The 20,049-nt window shown below is 42.9% G+C and overlaps 1 protein-coding gene across 3 annotated transcripts in view; it reads left to right on the forward strand.

The window, feature by feature from the left end:
• The window catches only part of PI4KB (phosphatidylinositol 4-kinase beta), a 56,535-nt gene that overhangs the window by 25,162 nt on the left and 11,324 nt on the right, over positions 1-20,049 (forward strand). For 2 of the 3 annotated variants that reach the window (XM_060758014.2, XM_067472375.1), the window contains 5 exons: positions 6,044-6,088; positions 15,464-15,691; positions 17,433-17,660; positions 18,967-19,076; positions 19,807-19,911. In XM_060758014.2, the coding sequence (XP_060613997.2) occupies positions 6,044-6,088; positions 15,464-15,691; positions 17,433-17,660; positions 18,967-19,076; positions 19,807-19,911 (716 nt within the window). The remainder of the gene's footprint in view (positions 1-6,043; positions 6,089-15,463; positions 15,692-17,432; positions 17,661-18,966; positions 19,077-19,806; positions 19,912-20,049) is intronic. The other variant, XM_060758015.2, reaches the window with a different exon arrangement.

Consider the following 20,049-nt stretch of genomic DNA (forward strand, 5'->3'; position numbering starts at 1 on the left):
ATTTGATTTGATTTAGTAAATAGAGCAATATAATAAACTAGCTGTGCCCTGCCACGCGTTGCTGTGGCCTATAGTAAGAGTTTTGAAGTCTCTGCCTGGCCTCACTTCCTCATTTCTTCTCTCTTCCTTTCTTCTCTTGCTCTCTTTCCCTCTTTCTCTCTCACACACTCCTTCCTTTCCCCTCTTTCTCTCTCTCTCTCTCTCTCTCTCGCATCCCTCCTTCCTCCCCCTTCTTTATGGTTGTGTGTTAACTTAAGTATTTTCTGTTGGTCATGGGGGTTCAGTGTGGCAAGTTTGTCCCAATTCTATCGTCGGTGGGGTTCAGGATGCTCTTTGAGTGTAGGTGAACTGTGAATCCCAGTGACTACAACTCCCAAATGTCAAGGTCTATTTTCCCCAAACTTCATTTGTGTTCATATTTGGGCGTATTGAATACTTATGCTAAGTTTGGTCCGGATCCATCATTGTTTGAGTCCACAGTGCTGTCTGGATGTAGGTGAACTACAACTCCCAAACTCAAGGTCAATGCCCTCCAAGCCTTTCCAGTATTTTCTGTTGGTCATGGGAGTTCTGTGTGCCAAGTTTGGTTCAATTCCATCATTGGTGGAGTCCAGAATGCTCTTTGATTGTAGGTGAACTATAAATCCCAGGAACTACATCTCCCAAATGACAAATTCATAATTGTTTGAGTGATGGTCACTCCTTCTGTTGTGAGACGTTGTGTTGTGGAGCCTCCCCCTGCCCTTCCCTTCCCTTCCCAGCACTCGCCTCTTTTGCTGCTCTTCCGTCGTCCCTCCCTCTGGCCGGAGTCGTCCAAAAAGGCAAGAAGGAAGCGGGCGGCAGCGGCGCGGCTTAGGCGAGAGAGGGTTCGTGCAGGGCCTAGCCTTCCACTAAGCCTGTCTCGCCTAGATCGTGCTCCCGCCGGGCGGCAGCGGCGCGACTTAGGCGAGGGAGGCTTCGTGCAGGGCCTAGCCTTCCACTAAGCCTGTCTCGCCTAGATCGCGCTCCCGCCGGCTGGCAGGAACGCGGGTTAGGCGAGAGAGGCTTCGTGCAAGGCTAGGCCATTTTGAGGGGGCGGGACAGGCCAGGAAAGGGCGGGGCTTGGAGGGGAGGAAGAAGGAGGGGGAGGAGGTGAGATTGGGGAAGAAGAAGGAGGAGGTAAGAAGGGGAAGGGAGGGGTGGTGAGTTAGCGGCGTGTGTGTTTGTGTGGAAGGCAGGGGGGTTTGTTACCGGCGTTTGGTTGTGTTGCGGGGGAGGGAGGGGACGTGTCTTACCGGAGCTGCGTTGGAGGAGGGAAGGAGTGTTTCAGGGCCGGAAGGGGTGGGGGAAAGTTGCGATGCGTGTGTGTGTGTGTTTGTGGGCGGCGACGTGTTCATGCTGGGCGATGGAGGGAGGGATGTGCGTTGGCCGTTCGGCCATGTGTGTACGCGCGCTGGGGGCTTTTTCTCCAGTGCGCATGCTCAGTTGTTTTGGCGATTTATCGTTGTGTTGTTGTGTTGTTTTCAATTCTGAGTGGATTAGTTTGTACCGAGTGGGTTGTCCTTGGGGCATGGCAATTTTGGTTCAGTTTCGTTGGGGGGTTGTGGAGTTATGCGGCTCCGTACGACGCCCCCTACAGATTTATATTATAGATGTAATAAAAATAATAATAATAAAGTAATGGATATGTAATACAGTAATAATAATACTACTGATAGTAGAATAATAACTGTAATAATAATAATAATAATAATAATAATCTAGTAAAATAATAAATAACTTTGACTCGAGTATAAGCCGAGGTGGGCTTTTTCAGCCTAAAAAAAGGGCTGAAAAACTTTGCTTATACTCAAGTATATACAGTAAGTAAAAAGCAGGGTAGCTCTGTTTCTTCTGGGTATTTTCCTGGGCTTTTCTCTGCCAGACCTACAGCCTTTCACTTTCTTTGAGCATTACGTTTCATCGTGGAGCTTTTATAGCTTGCAAATGTCCACTGCCAAGCTAGCAAAAGCAAGGGGAAGGCTTCGATTTCCCTTTGCTTCTTTCTCTGTCTTGGAACCTCAGCCGATCATCGGAGAAAGGAAAAAGGCTGGGTGGAATTTCAGCAAATGAATATTTGATGCCACAAAAGAAGAACGTTCTTTCCACTCCCTCCTTTCTTCTGTTGCGTTCCTAGAGGCGCATGTTCAGAATGGGCTGAACAAAGCCATCTAAACTGGGGCAGCTTCCCCAGGTGATGGAGTTACAAAACTTTATGTACGAGGTTGGATGGGGGATTCTGGGTCTGGTAGTCACAGGAGTCACAGTTAGCAGCCCTGTGCTGTTTCAGAGTGAATGTATGTGTACCTGTATGAGCATTTTCATTTTTAATTTTTATTATATTATATTATATTATAATTATTATATTTTATTATATTTTTTTATTTGCCCAACCAGTGGGCATCCACTGGTTGGTGTCCCGTGGCAAGTTTCCAGCCGACAGAGAGCACAAACCTTCTGGCTCGAGAATTGGCAAGTCAGAAATCCTCCTTGTTCGCAGGGACAAACAATGGGCTGACACAGAGCCTCGGAGGCCCCTAGTTGCCCATGACTAGCTCAGCCCCTGGCCAGCTGGAAACCAAAGCCTCTCGCTCATCATTAATGCAGACTTCGCATGAGTCAGGTTTCTTTGGTTGCTGGATCTCTTTTTAAATTTTATTTATTTACGACATTTATATGGCACCCTTCTCATGCCGAAGGGGTTGTGTCAGCTCGTGTCCACCTTCTTTAAAGATCTCAACAGGGATCCCATCAGGTCCGCTGGCTTTGTTGTTTTTTTAATTGGCTTGTAGTGCTGCAAGCTCATCCATGGTATGTCGTTGCGGGATTTGCCAGAGTACCTATTTGGCCAAGTTGGAGCTGTGGTTAAGGAGGTTATGGTAATGCTATTTCCAATGTAGTGGAATAGATAGACAGACAGATAGATAAATAAATAAATAAATAGATAGATAGATAAATATAATGTTCGTTTGTGGGATTAAAGTAACTCAAAACCCACTGGAAGATTTAACACCAAATTTGGGCAGCATATACCTAACTACTCAATGTATGTCCTTCACTCCAAAATATTGATTTTGTCATTTGGGAGTTGTACTTGCTGGGATTTATAGTTCACGTACAATCAAAGAGCATTCTCAACTCCACCAACGATGGAGTTGAACCGAACCTGGCACACAGAATTCCCATGACCAACAGGAAACACTAGAAGGGTTTGGTGGGCATTGACCTTGAGTTTTGGAGTTGTAGTTCACCTCCACCCACTGTGGACTCAAACAATGATGGACCAAACTTGGCACGTATATTCAATATGCCCAAATGTGAACACTGGTGGGGTTTAGGGAAAATAGACCTTGACACTTGGTAGTTGTAGTTGCTGGGATTTATAGTTCACCTACAATCAAAGAGCATTCTGAACTCCAGCAATGATAGATTTGGGCCAAACTTCCCACAAAAAAACCCATGAACAACAGAAAGCACTGTGTTTTCTGATGGTCTTTCATGATCCCTCTGACACCTCCTCACGACTCCTGCAGGGATCCTGACCTCCAGGTTGAGAAACACGGCCTTAATGTGTGTTGACTGTACTAAAAGAATACTCTACTGTACCGCAATAACTTTCATTAAGCTGGTGGAGTTGTTGTGTCAGCTCAGGTCCACCCTGTTTAAAGATCTCAACAGGGATCCCATCAGGTCTGCTGGCTTTGTTATTTTTTAATTGGCTAATGGCTTTGCTGACTTCCTCTAAACTAAATAGTGCTGCAAGCTCATCCCTGGTATGTCGCTGTGGGATTTGCCAGAGTACCTCTTTGGCCATGTGGGAGTTGCAGTTAAGGAGGTTATAGTAGTGCTATTTTCAATGTAGTGGAAGTGATTTCAATAAACTTTCAATAAACTGATGCAGTTGTGTCAGCTTGGGTCCATCCTCTTTAAAGATCTCAACAGGGATCCCATCAAGTCCGCTGGCTTTGTTATTTTTTAATTGGCTGATGGGTTTGCTGACTTCCTCCAAACAAAGGAGTGCTGAAAGCTCATCCCTGGCATGTCGTTGCGGAATTTGCCAGAGTACCTTTTTGGCCATGTTGGAGCTGTGGTTAAGGTTATGGTAATGCTATTTCCAATGTAGTGAAATTGATTTTTTATCCTTTACAAGTTTGGTACCATCTGATGAACGTAGAGGATGTATGGCCAGGCTCTTCTTGTCTGTGGCTGCCTCCCGTGTCAGCTCCGAAATGCTGAGAGACTGTCTCAAATCATGTGATCTGACCTCAATATCTTTGCTCAGTGTACTGGGGAAGAATGTGATCTCCCTTGTGTGTTTGTGTGGGTAACAAGGCTTGTCTCTGTGCTGGAGCCTCTGCGGTGACAGCGAGGGCAGCGTCAAACAGTTGGCGATTCATCCCCTTGGCATCTCGTTCTCAGACCGCAAGCGGAAAAGACTCATTAATAGCCAGTTAGTGGGGCAAAGTCCGTCCTTCGTTGTTGCTGTGTCACGTCTTGCCCTTCGCCAAGAGTGTGGGGACACCGTTCCCCCGCTTCTTGATGCCACCTTTACTCTCTTTTATACTTTGGAGAAGAAAAATGGAAATCTTTGCCATTGGGTTCCATTTCTCTTCTTGACTCTCCTGTCCCAAATATTCATTGGGTCCGGCTCTTTGTAGCAGTCCACATCATATGAAATGAATGTGTGTGCAAAGTGATATACAGGCTTGTGAGCATGTATAGGAAGCAATGTTTACATAAGACTTCCTGCTTTGGTCACCTGCAGGCTCTTGGAAGTCACCTCTGGCCATTTCACTTGTATTTATAGTATACTCTAGGGTCTCCCAGGATCTCCTGGTGGTGTAGCTGGTTAAATTGCTGAGTTGCTGAACTTGCTGACTGAAAGGTTGGTGGTTCGATCCATGGAGCGGGGTAAGCTCCCGCTGTTAGTTCGAAAACATGCAAATATGAGTAGATCAATAGGTACAATTTCTGTGGGCGGGTAACGGCAGCAGAACACCAAGGAAGAAGCGCTCCTTACTCGGGTCTCAGCTGCAGTCCCTGAGGCAATCGATCCGAAAAGCGAGCTTGGAGCTGGTACCCACTCCCACCTTGGGCCTACGGGTGCAGGCATTGGGCCTACATGCCCAGGCCTCGCAGGGCCTGCAGCGGAACACCAAGGAAGAAGCACTCCTTACTCGGGTCTCAGCTGCAGTCCCTGAGGCAATCGATCCGAAAAGCAGGCTTGGAGCCGGTACTCACTCCTACTTTGGGCCTATGGGTGCAGGCATTGGGCCTACATGCCCAGGCCTCGCAAAGCCTGCAGCAGAACATCGAGGAAGGAGTGCTCCTTACTCGAGGCTCAGCTGCAGTCTCTGAGGCAATCGATCCGAAAAGCAGGCTTGGAGCCGATACCGACTCCCGACTGCCTTTTGTTTTGAGTGTGTTTTCGTTTCAGGAGGGGCCTTCCCGTTTCGTGTCATCCGAATGGATGGAATGAAACAGAAACACGAATCAAGCGAGCACATGGGGCCTACGGGTGCAGGATTTGGGCCTACGTGTCCGGGCCTCACAGGGCCTGCAGCGGAACGCTGAGTAAGGAGTGCTTCATTCTCAGGGCTCAGCTGCAGTCCCTGAGGCAATCAATCCGAAAAGCAGGCTTGGAGCCGGTACCCACTCCTGTCTACCTTTTGTTTTGAGTGTATTTCCGTGTCAGGAGGGGCCTTCCCGTTTCGTGCCATCCGAATGGACGGAACAAAACGGAAACACGAATCAAACGGATGTGACAAATTTCGGGCCCATGACTACTATCTACTTCCAGAATATTAGGCCTGTGCTCCCATGTGCATGCAGGAGAGTGTAGCATGAAACTGATGCTTCCAGTAGCTTGGACAGACATAGTTTTGGGAGTGTTGGGCATTTGGAGACGAGTGTTAAACGGGAGTCCGAAAAACTGTTTTTTAAACTCTTTGCCTTTTCTCTCCTCAACTTTCTTCCCACCCTCACCCCACCCGCTACTATTTCCTCCCTCTCATCCATTTCCCAGGAGTTGTCATCGAGTACGGAAAGTCTTGATAGAGCCTTTTGCTCCGTAAGTGGCCCACGTGTTTAGTTTGCCCTGGCCGTCAGGCTGCTTGCCTCGTTTTGCCCCTTCTTTCCAAAGCGCGCCTCTCTCTCTCTTTCTGCGACAGCAGCATTTCCTCTGTGCCGCCATCACCACCATCTTCCCCTCCACCATGTCACTTGGGCTGTGTAGCTTGACTTGCCAAAGCAGTAAAGACAGATCAGTTATCTCATTCCATCTCTTTTCTTACTCAACACACTTGCCATCTGAGACCCAACAGGGATCCCATCAGGTCCGCTGGCTTTGTTATTTTTTAATTGGCTGATGACCAATTAAAACGGTAGCCCTTTTTACCCAGCAATTGAGTCTCATGCATGCAATGCCGCGTTCTAGCATTGTCATCGCCAGCGTCCTTTGCGCAGCTTTTGCATGGCACCACGCTGCCAACTTGTAGCCAGAAACAACATCTCATTTCAAGATTGTGTTTTTCTGCATTTAAAATATTTATTGCCTCCTTTCCTCCTTTGCCCAACAGCAGTGTTAGGAGACGCAGTCGCGCAATGGGTTAAATCCTTGTGCTGGCTGAACTGCTGACCTGAACATCGGCGGTTCGAATCTACAAGACGGGGTGAGCTCCTGTTTGTCAGCTTCCCATGCTGGAATATGAGAGAAGCCTCTCACAGGATGGTAAAACATCCAGGCGTCCCCCTGGAGGCTTCTCTCATGTCCCTGCTTGGGAAGCTGGAGCTTACAGATGGGAGCTCATCCCGCTCCCTAGATTCGAACCGCTGACCTTTTGTCAGCAGTCTTGCCAGCACAAGGGTTTAACTCATTGCACCACCGGGGGCTCAGAAGTTGATGAAGGAAGGCAGCTTCTTGATTTTGAAAGACATTGAGGAAATTACTACAAATAAATTGATTTTTAGAACCCTTTTGGTGGCTCGTAGGGTTGAAATTTCCCAGGCAGGAAGCAGCCAGGCTTCGAAGCTGCAAGCTTTTTCAATGTTGTTCAAAATGGCCAATTGCAACATTCACACGCCTCAGAATAATGTCTGGGGTGAGAGAAAGAACTCTTGTCTGTTGGAGGCAAGTGTGAATGTTGTGTGAATGTTATTTATTTTTTATTTTATTTATTTACAGCATTTATATTCTGCCTTTCTCACCCCACAGGGGACTCAGGGCGGATTACAATGTACATATACATGGCAAACATTCGGTGCCATAGACACACAACATAAGATGCTATTTAACATTCCAGCTTTTTCATGAGGTTATTCTGGCCACTGGTGGAGCTATCGCTTCACCGTCCATTTGTGACACTGGTGAAGTACTTCCCCATTATTTGCATGCTTGCTGGAGATTTTTATGTCGTCATAAATTAGCCTCCCCACATAAGCGGTACCTAAATTTCCTACTTGACAGATGCAACTGACTTTTGGTCTGCAAAGGTTGACAGAAAGCTACACAAATTGGTCGGAAGCTCACTCCGACCCGTGCTGGCTTTGAACTCATGACCTTTTGGTCAGTAGTGATCTTAATGCAGCTGACTCCCAGCCAGCTTCGCCACAGTCTCAGTGCTTAGCATTGAATGGCCTTGCAGCTTCAAAGCCTGGTGACTTCCGGTCTCGGGTAACCCTTTGTTGATTCTTTCTCCCACCCTGGACATCATTCCACAGATATATAAATCCCACTTGCTTAGTTTCCAACAGACTTCACAACTTCTGAGGATGCCTGCCGTAGATGAGGGCGAAATGTCAGGAGAGAATGCTTCTGGAATATGGCCAGATAGCCGGGAAGACTCACAACAACCCAGTTTTTTTTTACAAAATATACCCATTTGATCAAGTGACCCACATTCGAAGCCCTGTTTTAACTGAAGGAGAAGACAAGCATTCCAGGACGTAACTTGCTTTGAAGATTCACCCTATTTACATTATTTTAAAAATGAAAATACGTAGTACTCCGGTTAAATAATTTTGTCATGCCCAGCCCCACATCGTTTTGAGTTATCGATCAAAGAGGAAATGCTGTTCTCTTGCTGCCTTGACATTTTCTTCCCCTTCCAAAATGTTAATTTAGCACGACGGCGTGTTTGGGACCAATGATTTGCTTCTTCTGTGATCTCTTTTAAAAAAAAAACAAATTGGTTGTTTTGCTGCATTTTCTGTTTGATTTCCCTCCTCCTTTTTCATTACACCTCAAGTCCTATCCCAGCAAATAACTCCGCAAATGTGTAAGAAGTTCGGGACTGGTGAAAACTTTTGATTCCAATCAGATGCATCTTGCAGTCTTGTAAATCTTTGCGTTGTTCCAATCGAAGGCATTTCCTTGGGCTCTTCTTCCTCTTCTTCTTCACATAGGGACCCCATTCTGTCCCTCGAATCCTTTCTTTTCCCACTCAGGACCCCAAAGGAGGACCCTCACATTTCAATTGGATGGCTGTTGTTAATGCTTCCATGCTTCCATGCCAGCATTTTCCATCCCTTTGCTGCCATTCTCCTCTTTTTTACCTCCATCTCAGTACAAAAGGTACAGAAGGTAGCGAGACTATACAGAAAATCTGTATAGGAAGGATAATAATATCGAGGATAGTTTTATTTATTTTATTTATTTATTTGCTGCATTTGTTAACCGCCGTTCTCAGCCCTAGGGCGACTCACGGCGGTGTACAACATATAAAAGACAATTTACAATAAGCCATAACGAAAAAACCAACATATCACTAATACACAATCATCTAATTACACTAAAATAATCCGCTCCGTCTTATCGTAGAATCATAACCAATCTCGTAGTCCATATTCCGTTCCAGTTGTCATTACCAGTTAATATAGCACTCAGTTAAATGCTTTCTCAAATAGCCATGTCTTTAGGCTCTTACGGAAAGACATAAGGGAGGGCGCCTGTCTGATGTCAACAGGGAGGGTGTTCCACAGCCGGGGGGCCACCACCGAGAAGGCCCTCTCTCTCGTCCCCGCCAGACGTGCCTGTGAAGCAGGCGGGATCGAGAGAAGGGCCTCCCCAGACGATCTCAAGGTCCTTGTGGGCTCATAGGCCAAGATGCGGTCCGAAAGGTATTTTGGGCCGGAACCGTTTAGGGCTTTGTAGGATAACACCAGCACCTTAAATTGGGCCCGGTAGCAGATCGGCAGCCAGTGGAGCTGGAACAACAAGGGTTTTGACGGTGTGGTGAGTGAATTAGAACCAGACATCCTGAGGAGTGAGGTGGAATGGGCCTTAAGAAGCATTGCTAACAACATGGCAGCAGGAGACAGGATCCCAGCTGAACTGTTCAAAATCTTGAAAGAGGATGCTGTCAAGGTGATGCATGCCATATGACAGCAAGTATGGAAAACACAAGAATGGCCTTCAGACTATAAAAAATCAACTTATATCCCCATACCAAAAAAGGGAAATACTAAAGGCTGCTCAGATTTCCATACAGTGGCCCCCTTATTTCTCATGCCAGTAAGGGAATGCTCAAGATCCTGCAAGGAAGACTCCAGCCATTATTGTTGTCTCGCGGGAGAAGAGGAACTTCGCGCAAGATCTGGACAGGAAGGAGGAGAGTAGCCTGAGGAGTGCTGTAGGCCCTTCTTATCAGGTTGTTCTCCTCCTTCCTGTCCAGATCTCATGGTAAGTGCCTCTTCTCCCGCGAGACATCTCGTGGGAGAAGAAGCACTTGGCACGGGGCTTGGACAGGAAGAAGGAGAGCGGCCTGAGGAGCGCCGGAGGCCCTTCTGATCAGGTCTCGCGCGAAGTGCGAAGTGCCTCTTCTCCCGAGGTATGGACAGGAAGAAGGAGAGCGGCCTGAGAAGCGCCTGGTTTGGGGAGTCGTCTTAAACAGCGAGTATATCCCCAACTCTCAATTTGGTTGCTAAAATTGGGGGGTCATCTTATAGCCCCAGTCATTTTATACCCCGGAATATACGGTACTTACTTATTTACTGCATTTCTATGCTGCCTTTCTCAGCCCAAAGGCGACTCAAAGCGGCTTACGCTGGCGCAATTCAATGCCACAATGAACATAAACAACATTTAAACAAAATTAAAAACAATTAGGTTCTTGTGGATTTTTTCGGGCTATAGAGCCATGTTCTAGAGGCATTTCTCCTGACGTTTCGCCTGCATCTATGGCAAGCATCCTCAGAGGTTGAGAAGGTCTGTTGGAAGTAGGAAAAATGGGTTTATATATCTGTGGAATGGCTGGGGTGGGGCAAGGAGCTCTTCCCTGCTGCAGTTAGGTGTGAATGTTTAGCTGATCACCTTCATTAGCATTTGAAGGCCTGCCTGAGCCTGGGAAAATCTGCTGCTGGGAGGTGTTAATCTGTGCCTGGTTTTTTCCTCTCTGTTGTTTAGCTGTTATAATTTTAGAGTTTTTTTAATACTGGTAGCCAGATTTTGTTCATTTTCATGGTCTCACACATTCACACCTAACTGCAGCAGGGAAGAGCTCCTTGCCCCACCCCAGCCATTCCACAGATATATAAACCCATTTTTCCTACTTCCAACAGACCTTCTCAACCTCTGAGGATGCTTGCTGTAGATGCAGGCGAAACGTCAGGAGAAATGCCTCTAGAACATGGCTCTATAGCCCGAAAAAACCCACAAGAACCTAGTGATTCCAGCCATGAAAGCCTTCGACAATACATTAAAAACAATTAACACGCATTTTTTTAAAAACCCTATAAAAACATTTAAAGCATAATATTTATTTATTTATTTGAGATATTTGCAGGCAAGGATATAACATCTACCAGTATGTCTTGGCCTCCCCATTGCCCACATTTTGCTGCAGGACAGCTTCCCCATTTTTTCCAGACACTTTCTTGCTCATCTTCCATTTGTTCTGGTGCAGATGATAATTATCCTTTATTCACCGCTGCCACCGCTTTTGTTCTCCGGAGCCAAATCGGTTCTCTTCTGTGTCTTATGTTCTTTTCCCTCTCCTCTTACGTTCCATCATCATCATTACTTATTTGATTTAGCATGTTTTGTGGCTTCCTATGTGATTTTCCCTTCCTTCCTTGCATGCGTTTTGTTTGGTGGTGGGAATGGCTTCGTAATTCATAATGCCATACGTAGACGACCTAATGATGTTCACCCTGGAGGGAGGTGGGTAAAACCTATATTTCAGAATAGCAGATGGGGATTCGGTGCTCGACACATGTTTTTCCGGACTCCCAGCATTTCAATATCTGAGTGAGGCGAGAATGCTGGGACTCGCAGTCCAACTCTGATTGGTCACAGAAATCCCAACGACTACTACTAATAATAATATATTATAATAATATATTAATATTACTAATAATATGACTTGTAATATTATTACAATAATATTACAATATAATAATAGTATAATAATAATACAATATAATGGTATAGTACAATATAGTAATATTTGATACTGATATTGTACTATGTTAATAATATAATATATCTATATAAATAAAAATGTAATGTTCGTTTGTGGGACTAACATAACTCAAAAATCACTGGATGAATTGATGCCAAATTTGGACACAAGACACCTAACAACCCAATGTATGTATGTCCTTCACTCAAAAAATTGACTTTGTCATTTGGGAGTTGTAGTTGTTGGGATTTATAGTTCATCTACAATCAAAGAGCATTCTGAACTCGACCAATGATGGAATTGAACCAAACGTGGCATACAGGACTCCCATGACCAACAGAAAACCCTAGAAGGGTTTGGTGGGCATTGACTTTGAGTTTGGGAGTTGTAGTTCACCTAAATCCAAAGAGCTCTGTGGACTGAAACAATGGTGGATCTGGACCAAACTTGGCACAGATATTCCATTTGCCCAATTATGAACACAGATCGAGTTTGGGGGAAATAGTCCTTGACATTTGGGAGTTGTAGTTGCTGGGATTTATAGTTCACCTACAATCAAAGAGCATTCTGAACTCGACCAGTGATGGAATTGAACCAAACATGGCATACAGGACTCTCATGACCAACAGAAACACTAGAAGGGTTGATGGGCATTGACCTTGAGTTTGGGAGTTGTAGTTCACCTACATCCAGAGAGCTCTGTAGACTCAAGCAATGATGGATCTGGACCAAACTTGGCACGAATACTCAATATGCCCAAATATAAACATGGATGGAGTTTGGGGAAAGTAGACCTTGACATTTGGGAGTTGTAGTTACTGGGATTTATAGTTCAGTTACAATCAAAGAGCATTCTGAACCCCACCAACGACAGAATTGGGGCAAACTTCCCAAACAGAACCCCCATGACTAACAGAAAATACTTAAGGCTATCCAGTCAAACTCGCTTCACCAGGGCAAGAAAATGTAAACAAAGTCATCCAGTTGTGTGTGTATTGTTCACACACACACAAATATATTGTATCATAGATTTGAAAGGGACCCCTAAAGAAGGACAATTATATGTTACATATCCCAGAGTAGGCAAACCAGAAAATCTCCACATCAACACTAACAAAAACAAGAAATACTATTTACTCACAAGCATAAAGAAATTACATATATTAGAAACCAACACTTTCTCATTACTTTATTTTCCAGATCACCAGACTGGGCCACAGCAACGCCTGGCAGGGAACGGCTAGTTATAATTATATATTCATACATTTATATTACATGTAATATTGCTAATAATATGACATGTAATATTATTACAATAATATTACAATATAATATATTGTAATAATACAATATAATGGTATAGTACAATATAGTAATATTTAGTACTGATATTGTACGATGCTAATAATGTAATATATTGTATTATATGTAAGCTGCTCTGAGTCCCCTTTGGGGTAAGAAGGGCGGCATATAAATGTCATAAATACACACACACACACACACACACACACACACATATATATATATATATATATAATCCTTGAGTATGTATTCCAGGATCATGGAAGTCTTATGGATTTCCGTGAGTGATACTGAAATTGTACTATGCTAATAATATAATATATTGTATGTATTTATATATATATATATCTTGCAAGCCACTCTCACCTCCAGGGTGAGAAGGGCGGCATATAAATGTCATAAATAAATAAATTTATTTATTTATCTAAATTTATTAGAACCGAGTTTGGGTTCAGTGGAAAATGGGTATTTTTTTTCACCCCTGAATGTGTTAACAGTAAGGCAAAGTAATAAAAAAAATCGGTTTATTGGTGCAATTTTTTTTATTAGGCCAGATTCAAAGGTAATATATTCAAATATTCAAAAAAGTGGGTGAAAATAATTATTCTTGAGTGTAAGGAACTTGATAAGAAGAATCCTTACTGATTATAATTTTTGCGTATCTGTGCAAAATCTTTATGTGGTTCTTCTTGTTGAAAAAAATACAAAATATTTTTTTTAAATTTTTGATTGAGAACCTCCATTTTTGGAAAACAAAGGATACGATTCGGTCTGTGTTGCTCTCGTCTGATTGAAAAGTATCAGCCAATTCTGAACTATTTGGACTTCGAAAAATCTTTCTTAGCTCCTTGACTCCCTCTGCCGGTAGCTCTGCATTTTTGAGGAAGGAAAAGCAAAGAATGAAGTGACTTTTGCTGGAGTTTTCTTGGAGATGAACCAACTTCTTTTGAATGCAGAGCAGAATGATAATAATCTAGTCTAGCAACACACAATCAAAACCCTCCTGGCAGATAGGAGTCCAGCCTCTGCTCATCCATAGTGGTCTTGGGATAAGATGGAAAGCTGGGTTAATGGCTTAATGTGCGGATTGGTCCTTTTCATAGGTGTCCTGTACCCCTTAATCTCAACCAACGTGGAGGTCCGACTACATAAATTTATTGTCGAAGGGTTTAATGGCCGCAATCATAGAATCAAAGAGTTGGAAGAGACCTCATGTGCCAGCCAGTCCAACCCCCTGCCAAGAAGCAGGAATATTGCATTCAAATCACCCCTGACAGATGGCCATCCAGCCTCTGCTTAAAAGCTTCCAAAGAAGGAGCCTCCACTACACTCCGGGGCAGAGAGTTCCACTGCTGAACGGCTCTCACAGTCACTGGGGTGTTGTGTGGTTTCTCATGTTCTTGCAGCATTTTCTACTGAATGCATCTCCCCTTATGAACCATCTAGGACCTTAAGATCATCTGGAGAAGTCCTGCTCTCATTACCGCCTTCGTCACAAGTACGTTTGGCGGAGACGAGAGACAGGGCCTTTTCGGTGGTGGCCCCTCAGCTGTGGAACGCCCTCTCTATAGATATTAGATTGGCCCCGTTCCTTTTAACATACCGGAAAAAAAGTCAAAACGTGGCTTTTTGAACAAGCGTTTGCAAATGCAGAGTAACTGACACAGGAAAATGGAACTACTAGACAGTGAGTCCGGACAACGTTTTTAACAAGGAGACACGATGAATTTATATTTTATTGATTTGTTTAGTTTTTTTTATTATATGTTATGTTTTTAATTGTATTTATGACATGGTACGTATTGAATTTTGCCCTGTTAACCACCTTGAGTCGCCTACGAGCTGAGAAAGGCGGTATACAAATACAGTAAGTAATAATAATAATAATAATAGAATCATAGAATCATAGAATCAAAGAGTTGGAAGAGACCTCATGGGCCATCCAGTCCAACCCCCTGCCAAGAAGCAGGAATATTGCATTCAAATCACCCCTGACAGATGGCCATCCAGCCTCTGTTTAAAAGCTTCCAAAGAAGGAGCCTCCACCACACTCCGGGGCAGAGAGTTCCACTGCTGAACGGCTCTCACAGTCAGGAAGTTCTTCCTAATGTTCAGATGGAATCTCCTTTCTTGTAGTTTGAAGCCATTGTTCCGTGTCCTAGTCTCCAAGGAAGCAGAAAACAAGCTTGCTCCCTCCTCCCTGTGGCTTCCTCTCACATATTTATACATGGCTATCATATCTCCTCTCAGCCTTCTCTTCTTCAGGCTAAACATGCCCAGTTCCCTAAGCCGCTCCTCATAGGGCTTGTTCTCCAGACCCTTGATCATTTTAGTCGCCCTCCTCTGGACACTTTCCAGCTTGTCAATATCTCTCTTGAATTGTGGTGCCCAGAATTGGACACAATATTCCAGATGTGGTCTAACCAAAGCAGAATAGAGGGGTAGCATTACTTCCTTAGATCTAGAGATCTAAATAATAATTATTATTATTATTTATTTGATCAGTCATATGACCATTCTGTCATTATGGTCCACACGTGCATAATGGTCCGCCAAGTGTAGTTAAATACAGTAATTAAATAAATAAATGCAGGTGAAACGTCAGGAGAAAATGCTGCTATAACACGGTTATACAGCTCGGAAACCACATAACATCCCACTGTATATAAATTAGCACCAATCTCTTTATTCCTGCCTCCGTTTTGAATATAAGTGACCCAACCACCGACATGGCTTCTTTGCAGCCCGTCCGCCTGGCCCCCGAGCGCGAGTTCATCAAGTCGCTGATGGCCATCGGGAAGCGCCTGACCACGCTGCCCACCAAAGAGCAGAAGACGCAGCGCCTCATCTCCGAGCTCTCGCTGCTCAACCACAAGCTGCCGGCCCGCGTCTGGCTGCCCACCGCCGGCTTCGACCACCACGTGGTGCGGGTCCCGCACACCCAGGCCGTTGTGCTCAATTCCAAGGACAAGGTAAGAAGGGAGAAGGGGAGCCGGTTGTACCTCGTCTTGTCCTTTTTCTTCTTTTATGTTGTTTCTATTGATGCTCAGAGTGGTGCTTCCTGAATTTGGCTCCTCCAGACATTAGGGCAACCGCTTAGCTGCTTTGGCTACTAATCCAGCATTCTGGAAGCCCAAAGACCAAAATTTTGGGAATATACAAATAGATAAATGAATATATTCACATCAAATAAATAAATACAACCGCTAGAATATACAGCTCCTTTGAGTCTCCTTGCTGGAGAGAAAAATAGGGTATAAACAAACATAATAATAATAATGATAATAATATAAACTTAATAATAATAATATAATATTACTGTTCAACTTGTGATTTTGTGATATGAAATCTAGCATATAGATCTCGTTTGCTGTGACATACTGTGCTTTTGTGTCAATAATAATAATAATAATAATCCTAGACACTTGGGAAGTGTCCAACGTGTGATCCAATTCAACAGCCAGCAGATTGATCTTGTTTGCTGTGTACTAATCTTGTTGTGTTTCCAATAATAATAATAATAATAATAATACAGTGTTTGACTTGTGATTTTGTGATATGAAATCCAGCATAGAGATCTCATTTGCTGCAACATACTGTGCTTTTGTGTCAGTAAAATAATAATAATAATAATAATAATAATAATAACAAATAACAAACCAAACAAAATGGCTTGATAAAACTTGATTGCACTCTATATAGTCAGTTAAGTGAAACACTTATAACAATACAGTAAATAAATATGATAAAACTGAATATATATATATATATATGGTTTTATCATATATATATATATATATATATATATATATATAAAAATATAATATTTCTGCGTCACCCCTACAATTTATTTTGTTTATTTATTTACAGTATTTATATACCGCCTTTCTCACTCCTAGGGGGACTCAAAGCAGTTTGCCTCAATCAGCCCCAAATAATAATAATAATAATAATAATAATAATGTATAATAATAATGTATAATAATAATGTATAATAATAATAATGTATTTATATACCACCTTTCTCACCACTAGGGGGTGGTTTGCCTCAATCAGCCCCAAACATCATCAACAACAACAATAATAATAATAGTAATAATAATAATCATGATCTGTCAACTGCAAAAGACCACCTTACTTGGATCATTGTTTTATATGCTTTGATGTTTTATATTTTAATGTTATGTTGTTTATTTTATTGCAATTTGTATTATATTGTAATTCTTGTTCGGACTTGGCCCCATGTAAGCCGCTCCGAGTCCCCTTTGGGGAGATGGTGGTGGGGTATAAATAAAGTTTATTGTTATTGTTATTATTATTATTATTATTATTATTATTCGAAAATACATCACACCATCCTAGACACTTGGGAAGTGTTCAACTTGTGATGTTGTGATACAAAGTCCAGCATATAGATCTCGTTTGGTGTGACATACTGTGTTTTGTGTGTTAAGAAATAATAATAATAATAATAATAATAATTATTATTATTATTATTATTATTATTATTATTATTGTGTTAGCCATGTGTTCTACTCCCAAAACTTCCTTTTTGTGGCTGCCACAAAATTGGTTGAAACTCTATGAGAAAGTCATTGAAAAAATATAGCAAATTGTGCTTTAGGGTGTCCCTGTGTTTTTGCTGTCATGGTCAGCCCTTTGAATTCAGACCAGAAGTGAATTGGCAGCCGTATCTCTTCCTCTTCACCTCAGGCTCCTTACCTAATCTACGTGGAAGTACTTGAATGTGAAAACTTCGACACCACTAACGTTCCGGCCCGGATCCCGGAGAACCGCATCCGAAGCACCCGCTCGGTGGAGAACCTTCCAGAGTGCGGGATCACCCACGAACAGCGGGCCAGCAGCTTCACCACTGTGCCCAACTACGACAACGACGATGAGGCCTGGTCCGTGGATGACATCGGCGAACTGCAAGTGGAGGTAGCCCCCACCCCATACATTTAATAATAATAGCAGTATTTATTATTTATTTACGACATTTATATGCCGTCCTTCTCACCCCAAAGGGGGCTCAGAGTGGCTTACAAGTTATATGTAAATGCAATATATTATATTATTAGCATAGCACAATATTAGTAACATAAATTTCCCATATAGTACTACACCAGTATACTGTAATATTATTAGTAATATTACATGTAATATAAAATATATAATTGTTATATTGTATTATTATTATATTGTATTACATTAATATTATTATCAATATTATTATAATAATATTAATGTAATACAATATAATATTAATACAATATAACAATTATCAATATTATTGGGTTAAACCCCTGTGCCGGCAGGACTGAAGACCGACAGGTCGCAGGTTCGAATCCGGGGAGAGGCAGATGAGCTCCCTCTATCAGCTCCAGCTCCTCATGCGGGGACATGAGAGAAGCCTCCCACAAGGATGATAAAAACATCAAATCATCCGGGCGTCCCCTGGGCAACGTCCTTGCAGATGGCCAATTCTCTCACACCAGAAGCGACTTGCAGTTTCTCAGGTCGCTCCTGACACGACAAAAAAAAATCAATATTATATGTGTATACAATATATTATATTAGCACAGCACAATATTATTATATTACTATATTGTACTATACCACTATACTTTAATATTATTAGTAATATTACATGTAATATAAAAATATAATTCTTATATTTTATTTTTATTATTATGTTGTATTATAATAATAAAGAGAATGCTTCTGGAACGTTGCCATACAGCCTGGATAGTGTATAGGGTAGCCGTGAGCCCCCGTTCCTGCAGCAGGTTAAACCACTGAACTGCTGAACTTATTATCTGAAAGTCAGCGATTTGAATCCGGGGAGCAGGGTGAGCTCCTGCTGTTAGGCCCAGCTTCTGCCTGACATGACTGTGGGCAAAACGTTAGGAGAGAATACTTCTGGAACAAGACCATACAGCCCGGACAACTCACAGCAACCCAGGGACAGAACATTTTTCAAAATGTGTTATATATCATTATCATTATTATTATTACTACATGTCAGGAGAGAATGCTTCTGGAACATGGCCAGACAGCCCAGAAAACTCACAGCAACTCGGTGATTCTGGACACAAAAGCCTTCGACAACGCATGATAGAGATTGTTATTGAGCAAATTAAGGGCGTGATGGTTTTGAGCTGTTCTTTCAAGGGCTCTTCCTAGAAGTGAAGACGTTTTTTCTATTTTCCCTGAATATCTTTCCCTTTTTTTTTGTTTCTCCCAGCTCCCCGAAATGCACACCAACAGCTGTGACAACATTTCCCAATTCTCCGTGGACAGCATTACGAGCCAAGAGAGCAAAGAGCCGGTCTTCATTGCTGCGGGGGATATCAGGTGAGCTGACCTAGAAGAAAGGTGCCTAACTTGACCATAATAATAATAATAATAATAATAATAATAATAATAATAATAATAATAATACATCACCCAATCCTAGACGCTTGGGAAGTTTTCGACTTGTGATTTTGTGATATGAAATCCAGCATATAGATCTCGTTTGCTGTGACATAACTGTGTTTTTGTGTCAATAATAATAATAATAATACATCACACAGTCCTAGACACTTGGGAAGTGTTCGACTTGTGATTTTGTGATACGAAATCCAACATATAGATTTCATTTGCTGTGACATAACTGTGTTTTTGTGTCAGTAAAATAATAATAATAATAATAATAATAATAATAATACATCACACATCAACTGACCACCTTGATTAGCATTTGATGGCCTGGCAGTGCCTGGGGCAATCTTTTGTTGAGCGTTTAAACATTCACACCTAGCTCCAGCAGACAAGAGTCCTTTGTCCCACCCTGGTCATTCCACAGATATATTAACCCCTTTTTCCTAGTTCCAACAGACCTCACTACCTCTGAGGATGCTTGCCATAGATGCAGGCGAAACGTCAGGAGAGAATGCCTCTAGAACATGCCCATACAGCCCAAAAAAAACCTACAACAACCCAGTGATTCCGGCCGTGAAAGCCTTCGACAATACATTGAACCCAGTAAACTCTTCTCCAGTGGCTCCTCTTGTCTGAACCTCTCCCAACTCTTTTCCCTCAGGCGACGCCTCTCCGAGCAGCTTGCCCACACTCCAACGACGTTCAAGAGGGACCCTGAGGACCCATCGGCCGTCGCCCTGAAGGAGCCCTGGCAGGAGAAAGTCAGGTAGAGATCCAGCACCCATGGGCCAAGTTAGAAGCAGGCTGGAGATGAGTCCTGAACCCCAGAGTATCAGATGGGAGATAAAGATAGAAGAGAGGGGCACTATGATCCACGTCCAGCTCGAGATCCATGATCGAACTC

The sequence above is a fragment of the Anolis sagrei genome, chromosome 12 (genome assembly GCF_037176765.1).
Source record: "Anolis sagrei isolate rAnoSag1 chromosome 12, rAnoSag1.mat, whole genome shotgun sequence".
Lineage (NCBI taxonomy): Eukaryota > Metazoa > Chordata > Lepidosauria > Squamata > Dactyloidae > Anolis > Anolis sagrei.